Genomic DNA, 20,848 nt, shown 5'->3' with positions numbered 1-20,848 from the left:
TCTTTAGGCACAACGCTGAAAACACTATTTTCGACTGATCATTTTCGACGACTGAATTTTCGTTGCATCACTACTTTATAACTACAACAGATTTTCCTCACCCCTTCCATTTAATGACAGAGATTCTGTAAAACATTTTTTATATTTTATTTTTCTAGATTCATTTTAACTTTGAAATATCTGAAATGGTATATAACTTTGCCATACTGGCATAGGGGTAATATTTAGACTATTGTTATGCTCATTAGGTTAATCGATATGATATTCGGTGATGACAGATGTTGGATGCCTGATCGCTGCACTGTCTTTTTGAATGAGGCGCACATGATGTGTTTGTTTTTATCTCTATACCAAGTGTTCAGGGCCACATTCATGTCTTCTCATTATGCAGCCCCTATTTAAATATTGAGGTAGAACTATAGGCTAAACTTTTTTTTTTTTTTCTCATAAGAGCGTTGGGACCCCTGTCGGATTTTGTTTTCACCATCTGTGTCCCATTGTGGAGATTTCCTTTCACTTCCTGTCCCATAGCCAAACAGGAAGCAACAGGAAATTCCTGCAAATTAAGGAAATTCTTTGGGGACATCCAGGTCACTGGAACGAGTGTCCCCATTAGAAGATTTCTTCAATGTTACCTTACTGGGGACAGCCCAAAATTTGGGATTTTCTTTCACTTTCAATGATAATGCTAAACAGGACAAATAGAGTGGGTGAGTCTCCCTAATGGGGACACAGACAGCAATAAAAACTGACAGATGTTCTAATCCCTCTTCACGCGATCCAAAACTAAAAAAAGTTTTGACTTTAGTTATATTTAGAGATGAAATGGCTTCTAAAGGCAGGCTGCCTATATGTACGTAAACTGGGGGGGGCATTGCGGTCCAGATTGGAGTAATAAAAGAGCGAGTTTGGGTGGAGATGAGTTTGGAGGACACCCAACCTAATCTCTACTCGTATTAATTAATTAATCCAATAATCCTCAACTTTGCTCTGGCCTGTAGAACCCCTGGACACTCTTTGGAAGTTAACAAAGATTGCACATGGAAATATATACGCCGATTTCTTTATGCACACTTATTTGCTGTTTTAAGTTCCAAATAAGTGTCGCATGACAATTTATTATTTTTGTTGCATGTCAATGGTGCTCTGTCCATCCATACACCCCCACCCCCTCTTCTTGCTGCCCCCCTACAATACATACACCACTCTGGTATTGGAGTACATTTGACAATGATTGGTGAGTAGTGTACAGTATAGTTGTCACAATAACACAATAGAAATTGGCCCATGACAAATGCCCCAATTTTTACACATAAACTAGGTATTTTCCCCACTAATTACAGAGCTTTGGATTCAGAGCTAAGCTACACTCTCCTCTGATCTAAATACCATCCTCACTATGCACAAATATACACTGCTCAAAAAAAATTAAAGGAACACTTTTTATTCAGAGTATAGCATCAAGTCAATTAAACTCCTGGCATATTGATCTGGTCAGTTAAGTGGCAGAGGGGGTTGTTAATCAGTTTCAGCTGCTTTGGTGGTAATTAAAGCTTGATAGGGCCGTAGAAGGTCCTTAACCCATCAGGAGGACCGGTATCTGGATGAGCACTGCCTTCGACCTACAAAATGCCCTCCAGCAGGCCACTGGTATGAATTTCTCTGACCAAACAATCAGAAACAGACTTCATGAGAGTGGCTTGAGGGCCTGACGTCCTCTAGTGGGCCCTGTGCTTACTGCCTGGCACCGTGGAGCCCGATTGGCTTTTACCACTGGCGCCCTGTGGTTTTCACAGATGAGAGCAGGTTTACCCTGAGCACATGTGACAGATGTGAAAGGGTCTGGAGAAGCCGTGGAGAACATTATGCTGCCTGTAACATTGTATAGCATGACCATATCCATGGAGGGACGCACAGACCTCTACAGGCTAGACAATGGCACCCTGACTGCCATTCGGTGTTGGGATGAAATCTTTGGATTCATTGTCAGACCCTACGCTGGTGCCGTGGGTCCTGGATTTCCTTCTGGTTCATGACAATGCCCGGCCTCATGTGGTGAGAGTATGCAGCCAGTTCCTGGTGGATGAAGGAATTGATACCATTGAATGGCCCCCACACTCGCCTGACCTATGGAACACCTCAGGGACATAATGTTTTGGTCCATCTAACGCCACCAGGTTGCACCTCAGTCTGTTCAGGAGCTCAGTGATGCCTTTGTCCAGGTCTGGGAGGAAATACCCCAGAATCCGTCCTCTCAAAAGGAGACTGCCCAAACATCAGGCATTCATACAAGCATATGGGGGCCATACAAACTACTGAGGACCATTTTGAGTTGCTGCAATGAAATTTCAGCAAAATGGACTAGGCTGCTGAATCATTTTTTTCACTTTGATTTTCGGGGTGTCTTTGATTTCAGCCCTCTGTAGGTTGATAATTTTCATTTCCATTAAACGATGTGGCCTCATTTCCTTCCTAACACATTATCCAGTCCATATCAGTATAGATATCCAGCATTATATTTTCCCCATTGAGATCTGATGTGTTTTCAAAGTGTTCCTTTCATTTTTTTTGAGCAGTGTAGTACGAGCCCTTGGTGGCCAGTAGTGGGTATCTCATTGGTTTGGGGATCTAGGTGCTGGGGAGTTTGGGCTTACTAATGAGTCACTGAAGAGTCCTATGTATAGTTAATGCCTATGATTGCAGGGTTCACAGAAAATAAGCTGAAAATTGTCACTGATTTTGATATTTTTAATTTGCTCACACGACAGCCCTTCTAATCATAACATTTTATGAAAACGCACAAGGACATATACTGTACATGCTCATATTCATTTACAGACACTGAGTCTGTTTTACTCCATATTTCTTTTACAGATCAAAATGTGTGTTAATGGTAAAGAGAGTAAACACACAATAATATTATATTCACTGGGCCATGAAATTTCAGTATTTTGTTAGCTGCATTGAGCATTGAATTTAAATACTACTTTACTGCCACCCAGTGGTTATTTATTTGTATTGCTACAAACTAACCACCAAAATTGTCATTAACCTATGGAAAATAATGCATGCAGAAAATGAAAACACCAGTGAAGGCATAAACAGGCTTTTGTATCAGCCCAGTCATGTTCTCTCCTTCCTTTTAAACAAAGTGGGGCTATTTATATAAATGAGGAGTGCATGGTACATGGCAACTCTGCTAGAAATCAGCAGTCATTTCTTTAGTTCAGGTTAGAAACTGATAGACACCTAATTTGTTGTTGGGGAATACTTCTGCTATATCGTTTGTCCAGTTTTGATTATTCTGTTCCATACTGTTTGTATATGTTATGTGTTTAGTGGTTAATAAATGTTTCTACTGTTCCTTTGGTCACATGAAAGTTGCATGTCCCTATCTTGGGTTATTGGTACACAACACACTGCTGTGTGTGTATATCTGCATGAGGTGTGCATGGCACCTAGACGTGTTGAGTGGATGTATGAGTAACCCATTGTTGGTTGTATATGCATGCTTTACTAATCTGTGTTACATCTATTCCTCTCTATTCAGAGCATGCTGTCACGGTCCTTTAATTCCACTTACACTGCATCTAGCAGCTCTGTGTACGGCAGCTCTAGAGATCTGCATGGCAGCCAAGGCAGTGTTGCCTTGAGTGTTGCTGACAGAAGAGGTTCTGGTGTTCACATACTTCGTGTGAGTACTTAACGTACCTGTCTTAGGATAATAATAAAAGTGCAATACAATCTGGAAAGAATTGTTCTAATTGGAAATTCTAAACCTAATCTGTATAACTGATTCAATAATGCCTTCATAATCTACTAAAGTACACTGATATGAGCAGATGTGTTTCATAGTATAAACATGATTGTAGACAAGCAGATATCTCACTGGTGATCAGGGCCGCTGATAGGGGGGGGGGGGGGGACACCAGTCCTCCTGTAGGCGGCCTGGGCACACAGGGGGGGCCCCAACAGCAGGGGGAATCGGTGCAGAGGGGCAGTTACAGAAGGAAGCCCTGTGCAGCTCTCTGCAGCAGCTGAAAGACAGTTTCTCCCCTTCCTGCCAGCTTTTAGCTGCTGCGGTGAGACACACAGACACAGGGCATCGTCCCTGTATTTGCTTCTTCCAACCCAATCCCACCCCTCCCTGTTCTGCCTGCTTCTGATTGTCTTGATATATAGGGGGGCCCTGCTAGGTAGGCTGTACGGAGCCCCGTGATCTCTAACAGCAGCCCTGCTGACTTGCAACAAGTCCCTATGAATTCATCTCAGCTTACAGTGAGATGAATTCATAGGGACTCGTTGCAATGTTAACTCTCTCCCATTCTGCTTCATAGCTGAGCAGAAATTTATCATCATGTTAGAAATTATTTGTGTGCAGTAACAAGCACTTCTGAAGGTTATAAAACACCATATTTGGGGAAGCTGTGCATGACCTGACCCTAACCCCCTTGGGCAATGTAGGGAATGGTAATATAATTCAGTAATTCAGGAGCAAATTGATCCAGTTGAAGTGGCAGTTTTAATTTAAAGTGTATTTATGGGCAAAATTAAAAATGTCATATATGCTGTAGTCTGCTGGTAGCATTAATGCAGTAGGTTTTGTTTTCCTCAGTTTTTAAACGTCAGAGTTGTTGTTTTTCCACTTTCTATAACAGGCCAAGCTGTCCTGCAATTGTTGCAGTTACAGGTTGGAGAAAACTCTTATTACAACGTCAGTGATGCTTACAACGGTCAGCTTTTATTCATATAGGGTAAATCTTAAAAAGAAAAGCTATTGCTGTAATTGTTTGAGAGATATTAACTGGAGCTGGGTGCTGATTTGCTGTCCATTTTAAACTACCTGTCCCTCTAAAGCCCCTTTCATACCAGCGGACTAATTGGGTCGCCTGTCCGTTTTTTGGAATTTCATGCCCAATCAAACCACCCATTGTTCTCTTTAAGGGGGAGATGTCAGCACATTTGTCCGCTGACACCCACCTGCATCCAATCCGATCCAGTTTGCTAAAACCAGACAGATGGAAACGGGCAAGGCAGTCCATCTTCATCCGACCGCCCCATAGAGAACAGTGGGCTGTGTCCGCTCTGCATAGCGGAGCAGACATGGACCTCTCATCCACCTGCTCAGTGGAGAGTTCCCATGCTGAGCAGGCAGATCCAATTGATGGATTCTGCTTGGTCTGAAAGAAGCCTAAGACTAGGTTTATCCCCCTATCCATTCTAAATGGAAGACTCGCCCCTGCCTAGAGCCTGCAACAGTCTGATTTCCTTAAGGCCCCTTTTCCACCAGCGGCTTCCGCCCGCTCAATAGGGGACCTCTTCGCTGATCCCTTCTGAGCAGGCGTATGACAGGTCCGTGTCTGCTGATGCTTGCTGTCCTCTATGGGCTGTCAGCTGTTTCCATCTGACTGTCATCTGATCCGCTGGACGGATGGGAACTGATCTCCTTCCATCTGTTCTTAGCCGATAGGATCATATTGGGTGTGTGCAGGAAGATGTCTACTGTCATCTGCTGCTCCATAGTGAGCTATAGATGGTCCGATCAGGTACAACTTAACAACGGTCAGGCGGACTCGTTCAGTCCATTAGTGTGAAAGGGGCCTAATAGGGATTGCATCTGATAGCATGCAGTAACTGTTTGGCTGACAGTTTTCCACCCAGCTTTCAAACTAAGTTCAACGAGATGGGTGGTGCGGACAGTGACACTCATAGCTTGTGCCGATTTCAATCCAGTTTTGAGCATTGCCAGTTTGACTATTCTGACCTCAGGATGACAGTGCTGAAGTGCAATATCACTGCTCAAAGAACAGTGTTTTCATCCTGGTAAAGTAAGTGGTAAAATAACTTTTTTTTTTTTTCTTGTTTTGCAGGATCAATGGGTAGTAAAATAAGGGGTGTGTGTAGGGGGGGGGGGGCTCAGGCCTAAACAAAAACTGTTGTGTAAATGCTAGTGACAGACTGCAACATACATGTCATTTTTGATTTTGCACTTTGTTAAACTTTAAAAGTTGATGAATGAACCTCGTATGGTAATAGATCCTGCTGGCTGTCATCAAAAAGGGGACCAGGGTGCTCATGAGCTCCAAATCCTTGTATGTAGATGGTGATCTTTAAGAAATCCAAGCTATCGGATGCCACAGTCTAATACAAGTCTGCCCAAGCTTTATCTAATGAAAAGTAAAGATTTGCATATGATTTTTTGAGGTTTCTGGGGTTAAGTGCTACCCCATTTAGAAAAAAGCCAGCCAGATCTTCAGGCATTAGGAGGTTCCTGACACCACTATACAAGGTTTCTTCACTCATCACAAATAAAGATAGGGGGCATTCAAAGAAGCCCAGGGACATGAACTGTCACCAGCATTAATTATAAAAAGGGACCAGAAACACATTTTTAGAAACACTGGGGAACTGTTTCTTGGAATTTATGCTCCGATCCCCCCATATTTTTCAAGTAGAGATGAAAGCTCTGTGCTTTCCACTTCATCCGTTTCAAAACTGAGGGGGAATGTAGGAGTCCCTAGTTGGTTCTTGTGGCTTTCCTGCAGGGTCTTTATGTGTTGCCAGGTAATACTATTTAGCTTACATACACTTTTTCAGATGGAATCAAGCAATGGAAGGTTACATCTCAACAGCCATACGGATCCCTGTTCAGATACCTATGGAACATACACATTTACTGACAATACATGAACAGTTGAACATCAGTTGTTATTAATATAATTATTAATGATCTACAATGGGCTGTCATATCCCTTGACATTTATTAAGGTAGCTTGTCTCAACCTTTTCATTTTGTATGACCCCTTAAATTAATCTTCAAGTCTTGGGGAAGACTAAATAACATTATACTCAGACAGTACAACTGTGATGTCCTGTAAGATTAGTGTAGAGTAGAAATGAGCCCTAATATTGGTGTTTAGTGGAAAACTCTCCTCTTAACATCGGTGGTCTTGGTGGCAGATCAATCTACTCAATGCTCAAGGAACTGACGGCAACCTCAGGAGGAGCCCTGGTTACAAAAGGCTGGTCTAAACTAATTGATGCCAACAGCAGTGAGTAATATAGATCTGTGGTCCTCAACTCCAGTCCTCAGGACCCACTAACAGGCCAGATTTTAAGTATTACCTTGGGCAGATGCAGACTAGAATACTGCAATCACTGAGCAGCAAATTATATCACCTGGGATGGATTTCAGTTATCTTGCAAACCTGGCCTGTTAGTGGGCCCTGAGGACCAGGGTTGAGGACCACTGATATAGATAATGCAAATACTGTGGCAGAAACCATATAACTGTATGGTTAATCATACACAGCAAATGAAGGCTACAATAGTTATACTGAGTTATAGATTTTTAGACATGCGGGTCCTAGGATTTTGCAGTCCCGAGGTTCTAAGCAAATAATGGTTACAGGCACATCATCTGAAGAGGTTTCTAGTGGAAGAGTACATTTCAAAACCAAGAGAGGTCATGGATAGAAGTAGTGTAGTATATATCACTATTTATCTGCTCATTTGGTAAAGTAAAAGCTACAATGATTAAGCATAACGTACTTGCTTCTAATCCTAATATTTACCTAATACCCTCTGCTTGTGCATGCAGTGAGTTTTGTTACCTCTTGTGCTTTTTGTGTATAACTTTGCTGTCTGCTCCACTTGGACTTAAGCTGGCCATACATGATTCATGATTCCAGCGGGTTATATGAAAAAAAATTAATAAAATATGAGCCGATTCCCCCATCCACACATCTGAAGTGGATGTGGGAATCCTTCTCCCTGTGGTATTGTATTCCAACAGCGGGGAGCCTTCCCTGCCATTGGAATACAAGGATCATGTTTCCGGCTGAATTTTGATCTGTGTATGACCGGGGTTAGGCACAGGGCTATGTCAGATTAGAACTAGTCATACATGTATAGATTCCTAATGGATCCCTCCAGCCACCATAAATAGCGTTGATGAAGGAATTTTCCCTGCCGGCTATTGTATTCTGACAGCCAGTGTCCAAGCCTAAAACTTCCCACTTGGCTTCTTTGAAAAAAGTGAATTGAAAAATGACCTTTTGTCAGCCAGTGGTGCTGACAGGGCTCCCCACAGCTCAAGTTTTGGATAGTTTACCTGGAATCAGCCAAAATATGAACCATGTATGGCAACCTTTAGGCTCTGTCATGCCAACACCCACTAGGGCAATCAAGATGGTGGATATAGTCCACATCACTCCTCTAGTCCCAATAGTAGTGAGCACCAACACTCAGCTAAAGCCGGCTGTAGACGGTTCGAATCTCAGCCTGTTCAGCAGGAACCGGCCGAGTTTCAAACCATCGATCTATCAACCTGGGTGCAAACAGCCTGCAGGTTTTACAGGCGATTATTGCTACCATCTATTATAGGAAAGAAGTTTGTTCTGTGTATGGCCGGCTTAGGCCGAGTGTTAATGTGTGCAGTATGTTAGTCATGCTAAAGGGCAGAGTTGGATCATATCTGTATGACCTCCTGCCTCTTTGAGGTCTATGGGGAGCTTTACTCTACTGCTTTCTCTAATTAGTCTTGTCTCTGCTAGTGCAAAGTGCAGTAATCCGGTTTTATGTAATGCAGACATATGAGATGTGAAAGCTCATTGATTATGTTTTATTTTTAATTAAATTACCACAGTGACTTGAATCTTGTGACTTTGGGTTACTGCACTTGGCACTGCCTTATGAAGTAAATCATTACCATATTAACATATATTAACACAGTGCACTTTGTATTACCTTGTTTATTACTTTAACTGTTACTTTGTAAATCAAACAGTTACAGAATGCTGCAAATTAAACATAATTTTATAATGTTTTTATTTGATGGTAAACCATAAAATGTGCAAGTGTGTAGTTATTGCAAAAACAGCTACACCTATGTAAATCTCCTAATTTTAGTTACTATATACTGTACCAGAGCTGTTGCCAATGGGCCGTGAACTGAGCCATCTTGTCAGCAGCACCAGGTGGTGTTATCTTTTTGTTTTTGACATGTGATGGGCAATGAAAAAAATATTAGGCCAGGAAATCATTTTAGCATAATTCTCCGACGCTGCATCAAGATTGGAGGAATTTTCATCAGTATACGGCTTGTTATACACTTTTTTTAGTTCCCCTGTGCAAACAGCATAGATGAATGAATTTCCTGCTGCAGGCTATTGTTTTCTGACAGCTGGCACCCACATGAATGAATGAATTTCCTGCTGCAGGCAATTTTTTTCTGACAGCTGGCACCCATATGACTGAATGAATTTCCTGCTGCAGGCTATTGTTTTCTGACAGCCGGCACCCATATGACTGAATGAATTTCCTGCTGCAGGCTATTGTATTCTGACAGCTGGCACCCACATGACTGAATGAATTTCCTGCTGCAGGCTATTGTATTCTCACAGCTGGCACCCATATGACTGAATGAATTTCCTGCTGTAGGCTATTGTTTTCTTACAGTTGGCACCCACATGACTGAATGAATTTCCTGCTGCAGGCTATTGTTTTTTGACAGCTGGCACCTACATGACTGAATGAATTTCCTGCTGCAGGCTATTGTATTCTGACAGCTGGCACCTACATGACTGAATGAATTTCCTGCTGCAGACTATTGTTTTCTGACAGCTGGCACCTACATGACTGAATGAATTTCCTGCTGCAGGCTATTGTTTTCTGACAGCTGGCACCTACATGACTGAATGAATTTCCTGCTGCAGGCTGTTGTATTCTGACAGCTGGCACCTACATGACTGAATGAATTTCCTGCTGCAGGCTGTTGTTTTCTGACAGCTGGCACCCACATGACTAAATGAATTTCCTGCTGCAGGCTATTGTTTTCTGACAGCTGGCACCTACATGACTGAATGAATTTCCTGCTGCAGGCTGTTGTTTTCTGACAGCTGGCAGCCACAGCTGTCAGAATACCTGAACAGTGACTGCAGCTGTTTGGCATTTTTCAGCCCGGCCCCTTCTGTTTTTAGATTGAAGTGGATTAAGTGGTGTTGTGCTGGACAAAATTACCTTCATATATGGCCCAGCTTAACGTGTAGATATTCATGCTCCAGAGAGACCGCAGATATGTCAGTGAATATTGAAACATTCATGGTCTATAAAGCTGTACTACCTCTTTAGAGGTAGGGATCAGTCCCAGTGACTAGCAGTGCGGGAGCATGCTGGTATTATGATGGGCACCATAGGTTGCTAGGAATATTGTTGAATATGGTAGCCAGTGTTAGGATTAGGCAGGGTATTTCATAGGAGACCTTGGAAACATTGTAATGCACCATCAGAGATCTGAGGGCCATGTGTTGCTCACAAGCTGTTGGTTGGGGACCCCTCCTATACAGTATTGTGTATGTAATATTTTTTCTGTTGTTCACGAGCAGCACCCGACCACCGGCAGCACAGGAGAACCTGCACAGGATGATGTGTTTGGGACCGGACAGCAAAGTTATGCAACCTTGCTTCAGAAGGAAAATTCTACTGATGGCGCAAAAAAGGTAACCGTAAATTTTTGCTTACAGCACTCACTATATAAGTTGTTTCAACTGCATTATTTCTTTCGTTTTGTTTCTCCTCGTGTCATGTTACTGGGAATAGTGCTTCGCATGTGACAAGCCACAGGGAGAACTTGCCAAAATTGATGCAGAAATGTTACGTTGCATATGCAATGTAAATCAAACTGTGGCTAGTTATTAAAATATTTTCTGTGTGTTTGAAAATATATTTGTAACATGTGCACATGAATGTGCAAAAAATTTACTACTGGAACAATTTTTATTTTAACTACGCACACATCGATCTGCTTAAAAATAATTTTCAAACTGTTGAATTGTTTTGTCCACTAGAGGGAAGGATTTACAAAAGAAAGCTTCACTACTGTTCATACATTGCACTTTATTTTATAGCAATGCCTGCATTAATAAGGATACAGCAGTATTGCATAGCCACAAGAGACATTTTTTTAGTCACCACCTAAATATCTTTGAAATTGTAAACTTGATTTACAGATGCATATGAGCAATGGACAGATGTGCCCACCATCAAGAGCTCCAAGCAACTATAGCCAGCTCCATCATCACTCTGCCCAGCCATCAATGGTAAGATCTCCATTCCATTGAAGCTGCCAAAAACCTCCATATTTTCACTCAGTGTTGGCATTTAGAGTTTGAGTTTGACATACCGTAGTTTATTTCTGAAAACAATTTCCAATTAATAATGTACTGCTGCACAGTCTAAAAATGACACAGCTCTCAATCCAGCTAGTCAGCACAATAATAAATAATTTGCAAATACATGCAAAGCCACACTAAGGAAGATCTCTCTCTCTCTCTCTCTTTATATATATATATATATATATATATATATATATATATATATATATATATATATATATATTATACACAGTGGGTACGGAAAGTATTCAGACCCCCTTAAATTTTTCACTCTTTGTTATATTGCAGCCATTTGCTAAAATCATTTAAGTTCATTCTTCTTCCTCATGAATGTACACATAGCACCCCATACTGACAGAAAAACACAGAATTGTTGACATTGTTGCAGATTTATTAAAAAAGAAAAACTAAAATATCACATGGTCCTAAGTATTCAGACCCTTGCTGTGACACTCATATATTTAACTCAGATTCTTTCCATTTCTTCTGATCATCCTTGAGATGGTTCTACACCTTCATTTGAGTCCAGCTGTGTTTGATTATACTGATTGGACTTGATTAGGAAAGCCACACACCTGTCTATGTAAGACCTTCCAGATCACAATGCATGTCAGAGCAAATGAGAATCATGAGGTCAAGGGAACTGCATGAAGAGCTCAGAGACAGAATTGTGGCAAGGCACAGATCTGGCCAAGGTTAAAAAAAGATTTCTGCTGCACTTAAGGTTCCTAAGAGCACAGTGGCCTCCATAATCCTCAAATGGAAGACGTTTGGGACGACCAGAACCCTTCCTAGAGCTGGCCGTCTGGCCAAACTGAGCTATCGGGGGAGAAGAGCCTTGGTGAGAGAGGTAAAGAAGAACCCAAAGATCACTGTGGCTGAGCTCCAGAGATGCAGTCAGGAGATGGGAGAAAGTTGTAGAAAGTCAACCATCACTGCAGCCCTCCACCAGTCGGGGCTTTATGGCAGAGTGGCCCGACGGAAGCCTCTCCTCAGTGTAAGACACATGAAAGCCCGCATGGAGTTTGCTAAAAAACACCTGAAGGACTCCAAGATGGTGAGAAATAAGATTCTCTGGTCTGATGAGACCAAAATAGAATTTTTTGGCCTTAATTCTAAGCGGTATGTGTGGAGAAAACCAGGCACTGCTCATCACCTGTCCAATACAGTCCCAACAGTGAAGCATGGTGGTGGCAGCATCATGCTGTGGGGGTGTTTTTCAGCTGCAGGGACAGGACGACTGGTTGCAATCGAGGGAAAGATGAATGCGGCCAAGTACAGGGATATCCTGGACAAAAACCTTCTCCAGAGTGTTCTGGACCTCAGACTGGGCCGAAGGTTTACCTTCCAACAAGACAATGACCCTAAGCACACAGCTAAAATAACGAAGGAGTGGCTTCACAACAACTCCGTGACTGTTCTTGAATGGCCCAGCCAGAGCCCTGACTTAAACCCAATTGAGCATCTCTGGAGAGACCTAAAAATGGCTGTCCACCAACGTTTACCATCCAACCTGACAGAACTGGAGAGGATCTGCAAGGAAGAATGGCAGAGGATCCCCAAATCCAGGTGTGAAAGACTTGTTGCATCTTTCCCAAAAAGACTCCTGGCTGTATTAGATCAAAAGGGGGCTTCTACTAAATACTGAGCAAAGGGTCTGAATTCTTAGGACCATGTGATATTTCAGTTTTTCTTTTTTAATAAATCTGCAACAATGTCAACAATTCTGTGTTTTTCTGTCAGTATGGGGTGCTATGTGTACATTCATGAGGAAGAAGAATGAACTTAAATGATTTTAGCAAATGGCTGCAATATAACAGAGTGAAAAATTTAAGGGGGTCTGAATACTTAACGTACCCACTGTGTATATATATATATATATATATATATATATATATATATATGTGTCTGTATATATATATATATATTAGTGATTGACCGATATTGTTTTTTATTGCCAATACTGATACTTTGGTCTTTTTTTTTTTTTTTTTTTAAAGGTACTGTTGTTTAGGGATCTGGGGGTCTAAAAGACCCCCAAACCCCTCCTCTGCACTTAAAAGCATTCAAAATGCCAAGTTTGGCTGTTTTGAATGCTGTCATTTTTTTTAATTTGGCGCCGAGTACCCTGAAGTGATGTCATGACCTCACTTCCGGGTTTTTACATGGAGAATCGATCAGAGTCTTCTCTTCTCGAATCGGGTCTTCTCTTCGGCGGCCGTGCAGGTAGGATGCCCAGGTCTCCCGGTGGGATGCTAGACCCGGGCGAGCCGCGGAAGGGGGGGGGGGCGTCCCCTCCCGCTCGTTGTAATGACAGCCGAGCGGCTTCTCAGCCACATCGGTTGTCATTACAAGACAGCCAACCGTCGGCTGTGGACGTCAGTACCGGGTTGATGACTCTAGCTGCAGGCATCACTCCGGTACAGCACTTTCCCGAAATATCGGCACTATCAGTAACCTTGGTGGCCGATTCAGATATATCGGGGAAAGTGCAGATCGGCACTCGATATATCGGCTTTGCTGATAATCGGTCGATCACTAATATATATATGTGTGTGTGTGTGTGTGTATGTATGTATGTATATATATATATGTGTGTGTGTGTGTGTGTGTGTGTGTATGTGTATGTATATATATATATATATATATATACACACACACACACACACACACACTGCTCAAAAACATTAAAGGATCACTTCGAAAACAAAACACATCAGATTTCAATGGGGAACAATATCATGCTCCCACGAAAATCAAAGTGAAAAAATTATGCAGCAGGCTAGTCCATTTTGCTGAAATTTCATTGCAGCAACTCAAAATTGTATTCAGTAGTTTGTATACATGCCTGACAATGCCAGGGAATGCTCCAAATGAGACGACAGATGGTGTGTGGTATTTCCTCCCAGATCTGAACCAGGGCTTTACTGAGCTCCTTAACAGACTGGGGTGCAACCTGGCATTGTCAGATGGATCAATACATAATGTCCCAGAGGTTTTCAAATGGATTTAGGTCAGGCCTGCATAGGTATCAATTCCTTCATCTTCCAGGAACTGGCTGCATACTCTCGCCATATGAGACGGGGCATTATCTTGCACCAGGAGGAACCCAGCACCCACTGCACCAGCGTAGGGTCTGACAATAGGTCCAAGGATTTCATCCTGATACCTAATGGTAGTCAGGGTGCCATTGTCTAGCCTGTAGAGGTCTGTGCATCCTTCCATGGATATGCCTTCCCATACCATCACTGACCCACCACTAAACCGGTCATGCTAAAGGATGTTACAGGCAGAATGACATTCTCCACAGCTTCTCCAGACCCTTTCAAGTCTGTCCCATGTGCTTAGGGTGAACCTGCTCTCATCTGTGAAAAGCACAGGGCGCCAGTAACGGACCTGCCAGTGACGGACCTGCTAATTCTGTCGTTTAATGGCAAATGCCATTCAAGCTCCATGATGCCGGGCAGTGAGCACAGGGCCCACTAGATGACATTGAGCCCTCAGATGGGATGTTCTCAGGTAAGTATTAGGGGTGCTGGGGCGGCTGCTACACACAGAAGGCTTTTTATCTTAATGCATTGAAAGACTCCTTTAAAGTAAACCATGCTTCAGACATTCAGGTAATAAACCAGTAAATTAGCTTTCAAACATGCCCTTATTGACTTCTGTAGCTTGAGACACTGTGCAGCAATTTATTCCCAATGTTTGTGGCAGCAGCACTAGTTCAAGTTGAGCTCCCTGTACCGTAGTGATGTCCTTACGGCAGACATTGGTACTACAGGCATACGACTTTATTGGTTGAATATTGCATGTTGTTCTGCAGATTAGGTAAGATGTTAGAAGGGAAGCCTCCAGTTACATGCTTTTCCTTACTTTTTAGGTACGGATACGACTGGTGAAGGATCCTGAACTGGGCTTTAGTATATCAGGAGGTGTTGGTGGGAGAGGAAATCCCTTCAGACCTGGAGATGATGTAAGTATTGTGCTCCGATACTTTCTTTTTCATGCAGATGGTACCACCATTTATTTATTTATTTTATAAATCCCTACCCCCAAATAATAAAAAAAAAACTGTACAAAAAGTAGTTAAATAATTGTAATATGTTACTGGAAACATTGATGTCTGGTAATTAATTGGGTCTAAAGATAACACTGTCATAGCCATTTTAATCAATGGTTCCCCCTCCATTTTTGTGCAGGGCATATTTGTAACAAGAGTACAAACTGAAGGACCAGCATCTAAACTTTTACAGCCTGGAGACAAGATAATACAGGTAATTATCAGCTACTTTTTGCATCACCACTTATTCTTGTGGTAAGTACCACTTTCCCTGGGACTCTCCATTAGAATCTATGTACAGGGCCTTGGAAAAAAAACTCACTTCCTCTGCTGTGACACTGCATAGAAAACTACTGCACAGTATAAAAAAAAAAAACACTGTCAATTTTTGTGCTTATAAACATCAGGTACATTTCAGGGACCGCTCACTGCTTTCAAAACATATTTATCAAAATAAAACATGCATACAGTGCCTTTAAAAAGTATTCAGACTCCTTGAAATTTTATACATTTTGTCATGTTACAACCAAAAAGGTAAATGTATTTTATTGGGATTTTATATGATAGACACACAAAGTGGCACAAAATTGTGAAGTGAAAGGAAAATGATGAATGATTTTCAAAATTTTATTTACAAATAAACATCTAAAAAGTGAGGCGTGCAATTGTTTTCAGCCCCCTTTACTTTGATACACCTAACTAAAATCTAGTGGAACCGATTGCCTTCAGAAGTCACCTAATTAGTAAATGGAGTCCACCTGTGTATAACTAATTCTCAGTATAAATTCAGCTGTTCTGTGAAGCCCTCAGAGGGTTGTTAGCGAACCTTAGTTAACAAGCAGCATCATGAAGGCCAAGGACCACACCAGACAGGTCAGGGATAAAGTTGTGGAGAAGTTAAAAGCAGGGTTAGGTTATAAAAAAATATTCCAAGCTTTGAACATCTCGTTTAATCCATCATCCGAAAATGGAAAGAGTTTGCCACAACTGCAAACCTATCAAGACATGGCCATCCACTTAAACTGACAGGCCAGGCAGGGAGTGCATTAATCAGAGAAGCAGCCAAGAGGCCCATGGTAACTCTGGAGGAACTGCAAAGATCCACAGCTCAGGTGGGAGAATCTGTCCACAGGACAACTATTAGTAGCAAGAAGAAAGCCATAAGAAGTCCCGTTTGCGAGAAGCCATGTGGGGGACACAGCAAACATGTAGAAGAAGGTGCTCTGATCAGATGAGACCAAAATGTAACTTTTTAGCCGAAAGCAAAATAATGTGTGGTGGAAAATGAACATCTGCACATCACCCTGAATACACCATCCCAACCATGTAACATGGTGGTGACAGCATGGTTATGGGGATGCTTTTCTTTAACCACTTAAGCCCCGGAAGATTTTACCCCCTTCCTGACCAGGGGGTATTTTGCGATTCGGCACTGCGTGACTTTAACGGACAATTGCGCGGTCGTGCGGCGCTGTACCTAAACTAATTTGACGTCCTTTTTTTCCCACAAACAGAGCTTTCTTTTGGTGGTATTTGATCACCTGTGCGATTTTTTATGATCACGCGCTATAAACAAAAAAAGAGCGTAAATTTTGCAAAAATAACAATATTTTTCACATTTTTTTATATGAAATTCCCCAAAAAAAAAAAGTAAAAATCAAAATTTTTTATGCTACCTATGTTTGGTAAAAAAAATCGCAAAAAGCGTATTTTGATTGGTTTGCGCAAAAGTTATTGCGTTTACTAACAAAGGGAAAGATTTTTGTCATTTTTGTTGTTTTTTTTTTTTAACGCGTAATGGCGGCGATCTGCGATTTTTTTTTTTTTTTGCGGTACTGCGACATTGCGGCGGACAGATCGGACCCTTGACTGACATTTTTGACACTTTTGGGGTTACCAGTGACATTTCTACAGTAATCAGTGCTATATATATGCACTGTTACTGTAAAAATACACTGGCAGGGAAGGGGTTAACTTTATTTGAGAGGGAGGGGCTGTGTGTGTCGCTCCCCAGAGCATCACAGGCTAGTGACGTGAGGGGCTGACCGCCGCAGTAAATCTACTTGCGGCGGTCGGCAAATGGTTAACAGAGACAGGGAAGCTGGTCAGAGTTCATAAGAAGATGGATGGAGCCAAATACAGGGCAATCTTAGAAGAAAACCTGTTAGAGTCTGCAGAAGGCTTGAGACTGGGGCAGAGGTTCACCTTCCAGCATGACAACGACCCTAAACATACAGCCAGAGCTACAATGGAATGGTTTAGAGCAAAGCATGGTCATGTGTTAGAATCGCCCAGTCAAAACCAAGACCTAAATCCTATTGAGAATGTGTCAAGACTTGAAAATTGCTGTTCAAACTCTCTCTATCGTATCTGAAAGAGCTTGAGCTAATTTGCAAAGATGTGCAAATCTGGTAGAGACATACCCAAAAGACTTGCAGCTGTAATTGCAACGAAAGGTGATTCTATAAAGTTTTGACTAAGGGGGGCCGAATACAAATGCACGCCACACTTTTCACATATTTATTTGTAAAACATTTTGAAAACCATTTATCATTTTCCTTCCACTTCACAATTATGTGCCACTTTGTGTTGGTCTATCACATAAAATCCCAATAAAATAAATTTACATTTTTAGTTGTAACATGACAAAATGTGGAACGTTTTAAGAGGGATGAATACTTTTTCAAGGCACTGTAGTAGAGGAAAGCTAGAATGCCCATTAGCTTTGTTTTTCCTTTCATATTGGAGGTTTTTAGAAGTTGTTTTTCGCAGAAGATCTAAACAGATATATTGTGGACCAAAGCAATTTCTATGCCGATTAATTTATCGCTGCAAGCCCAAATTTGACCCTTGCCAGAGAATTTGCATGGAAACGTATCACTGTCTACAAATTTAGAACCTTTCTGGGCCTGTAGGTACGCCCATCAGCTGCAGCACTGATCTGTTTATCCTGACATCAAAATCGTTTGCTCTCAGCATATACATAAATCAATTATTGCATAAATCAATTACTGCAGCGCTGTAGGAGGGGATTTCATCATAGCAGTTAAAAAAAAGAGCATGTATGGCGAAGCATAGGGAATGGGCTGGACACAGGGGGCGGATCTCTGCTATGTGTCGCATATACTGTATTTTGGTACACTTTTCTTTGCAGAGATTTCTTCATACACATTTATGTGAATAAAGGAATCTGTTATGTTCTTTTTTTTTTTTTTTTCGTTCGCCCATGGGCTAAAAAAACATTGCATGTATGCCCATCATTAGATATGGGTGGATGCTGGAAAGTCTAATGGTGGGCATACCACACACTTTCTGGCAGAAATTTCTTCATCCACATTGATTGATGTGAATGGAGGAATCTGTTAGGTTCTCTTTTTTTCCTTCAGCCCACAGGCTACATGAAAGAAAAAGAACATTACAATATATGCCCAACAAGGACCAGCAACATACTGGTACGTCACTCGACCTTGAGTGGTTATACCGGGATAATGCCTGCAGATTTAGGCATCATCTTGGTATTGTTTTTTTCAACCGGCTTTTATGTAAAAGCAATCCTAGCGGCTATTTAGCCCCAACCATAGAGTTGATCGGAGACCAGAACGGCTCCAAACATCTGTATGGCCTAGCATACCGTAAGCTACGAGCATTTTATCGCTTCAGTTTCACCAGATATAAACATTTTTAAATTGGGAAAGCATCTTATCACACCCATCTTGGTGTGGTCAGATGCTTTAAGGGCAGAGGAGAGATCTAGAGTCTAATAGACCCCAAATTTTTCAATAAAGAGTATCTGTCACTACCTATTGCTATCATAGGGGATATTTACATTCCCTGTGATAACCAAAAAATGGTCAAAAAAATGAAAGGGACGGTGTAAAAATAAAACAAAAAAAGAAAAATAAATAATTAAAAAAAAAAATTAAAGCCCCTGTCCCCCTGTGTTTGCACACAAAGGTAAACGCAAGCATCGGTCACGTGTCGTATGTAAACAGCAATTGCACCATGCATGTGAGGTATCACCCCGAACGTCCGGGCAGTAATTCTAGCTGTAGACCTCCTCTGTAACTCTAAAGTAGTAACCTGTAAAGACTTTTAAAAATGTACATAGTTTGTCGCTGCTGCACGGCCATCCGCAATTTTAAAGCATGTCATGTTTGGTATCTGTGTACTCAGCATAAGATCATCTTTTATATCTTACCAAACAGTTGGGCAATGTATTGTATTTTTGTGGATTAGATTTAAAATAGTTTTTTTTTTTTTCTTTCAAAAAAACTTGCTTTTGGAAAATCACACTGTGTGACATACACAATTGCAACACCCACCATTTTATTCTGTAGGGACTCTGCTTTAAAAAAAAATATATCATGTTTGGAGGCTCAAAGTAATTTTCTAGTAAAAAAAAAAAATGTTTAAACAAAAAGTGTCAGAAAAGGCTTGGTCTTCAAGTGGTTAGAAGAGTGGGTGATGTGTGTCATAAGCTTCTAATATTGGGCATAAAAAGACCAGAACATTTCAAACACCCCTCAAATGACCCCTTTCTGGAAAGTAGACACCCCTAGCTATTTGCTGAAAGGCATGTTGAGTCCATGGAATATTTTATGTTTTGCCACAAGTTTCTGGAAAATGACATTATTTTTTTTTTTTTTACACAAATTTAAGTGATATATTGCTCACGTATGCAATAGGCATATATACATATGTGGAATTACACCCTAAAATACATTCAGCTGCTTCTTCTGAGTACGGGGATACCACATGTGTGAGACTTTTTGAGGGCCTAGTCGTGTATGGGTGCCAAAAACCAATCACCACCTTCAGACTTTCTAAGGGCGTTTAATTTCTCATTTCACTTCCTCACTACCTATAACAGTTTTGGAGGTCCTGGAATGTCAAGATTGCTCAAACCAACCCTTCCAATATTCCATGAACTCAACATGCCTCTCAGAAAATAGCTTGGTGTCTACTTTCCAAAAAGGGGTCATTGGGAAAGGGGGGGGGGGGTGTTGTGCTATCCTGGCATTTCAGGGCCTCTGAAAATGTCAGGTGGTGAGGTAGTGAAATGAGAAGTTGACGCTCTTCCAAAACCTGAAGGTTGTGATTGGTTTTCAGCACCCCTACGCGGCTAGGTTCCCAAAAAATCTCACACATGTGGTTTCCCCATACTCAGGAGAAGCAGCAGAATGTATTTTGGGGTGTAATTTCACATATACCCATGGCATGTGTGAGTAATATAGAACTTCAATGACAACTTTGTGTAAAAAATAAATAAATAAATAAATAATTTCTTTGTCATTTTTCCAACACTTGTGACAATTTTGTTTTTATATTCAGTGGCCTCAAAATGCATCTCAGCAAATTTCTTGGGATGTCTTTTTTCCAAAAAGGGGTAATTTGGGGGGGTTTGTACTGCCCTGTCATTTTAGCACTTCAAGAAATGAGATAGATAGAATGTAAAAGCTGCGTAAATTACAGTATATAGTGTATACACCATAGTTTGTAGGTGCTACAACTTTTGCACAAACCAATAAATATACGCCTATTGAGATTTTTTTTTTTACCAAAGACATGTAGCTAAATACATTTTGGCCTAAATATATGACAACAATTGAGTTTA

The 20,848-nt window shown here is 41.3% G+C and overlaps 1 protein-coding gene across 1 annotated transcript in view; it reads left to right on the top strand.

Moving 5' to 3' along the window:
- The window catches only part of ERBIN (erbb2 interacting protein), a 277,776-nt gene that overhangs the window by 255,813 nt on the left and 1,115 nt on the right, over positions 1-20,848 (top strand). The window contains exons 22-26 of the mRNA XM_082263628.1: positions 3,551-3,694; positions 10,386-10,499; positions 11,010-11,099; positions 15,055-15,147; positions 15,374-15,448. Of these exons, the coding sequence (XP_082119754.1) occupies positions 3,551-3,694; positions 10,386-10,499; positions 11,010-11,099; positions 15,055-15,147; positions 15,374-15,448 (516 nt within the window). The remainder of the gene's footprint in view (positions 1-3,550; positions 3,695-10,385; positions 10,500-11,009; positions 11,100-15,054; positions 15,148-15,373; positions 15,449-20,848) is intronic.

Source organism: Pelophylax lessonae, assembly GCF_965119305.1.
Source record: "Pelophylax lessonae genome assembly, chromosome: 1".
Classification (NCBI taxonomy): Eukaryota; Metazoa; Chordata; class Amphibia; order Anura; family Ranidae; genus Pelophylax; species Pelophylax lessonae.
This window is presented reverse-complemented; position numbering and strand designations above follow the sequence as displayed.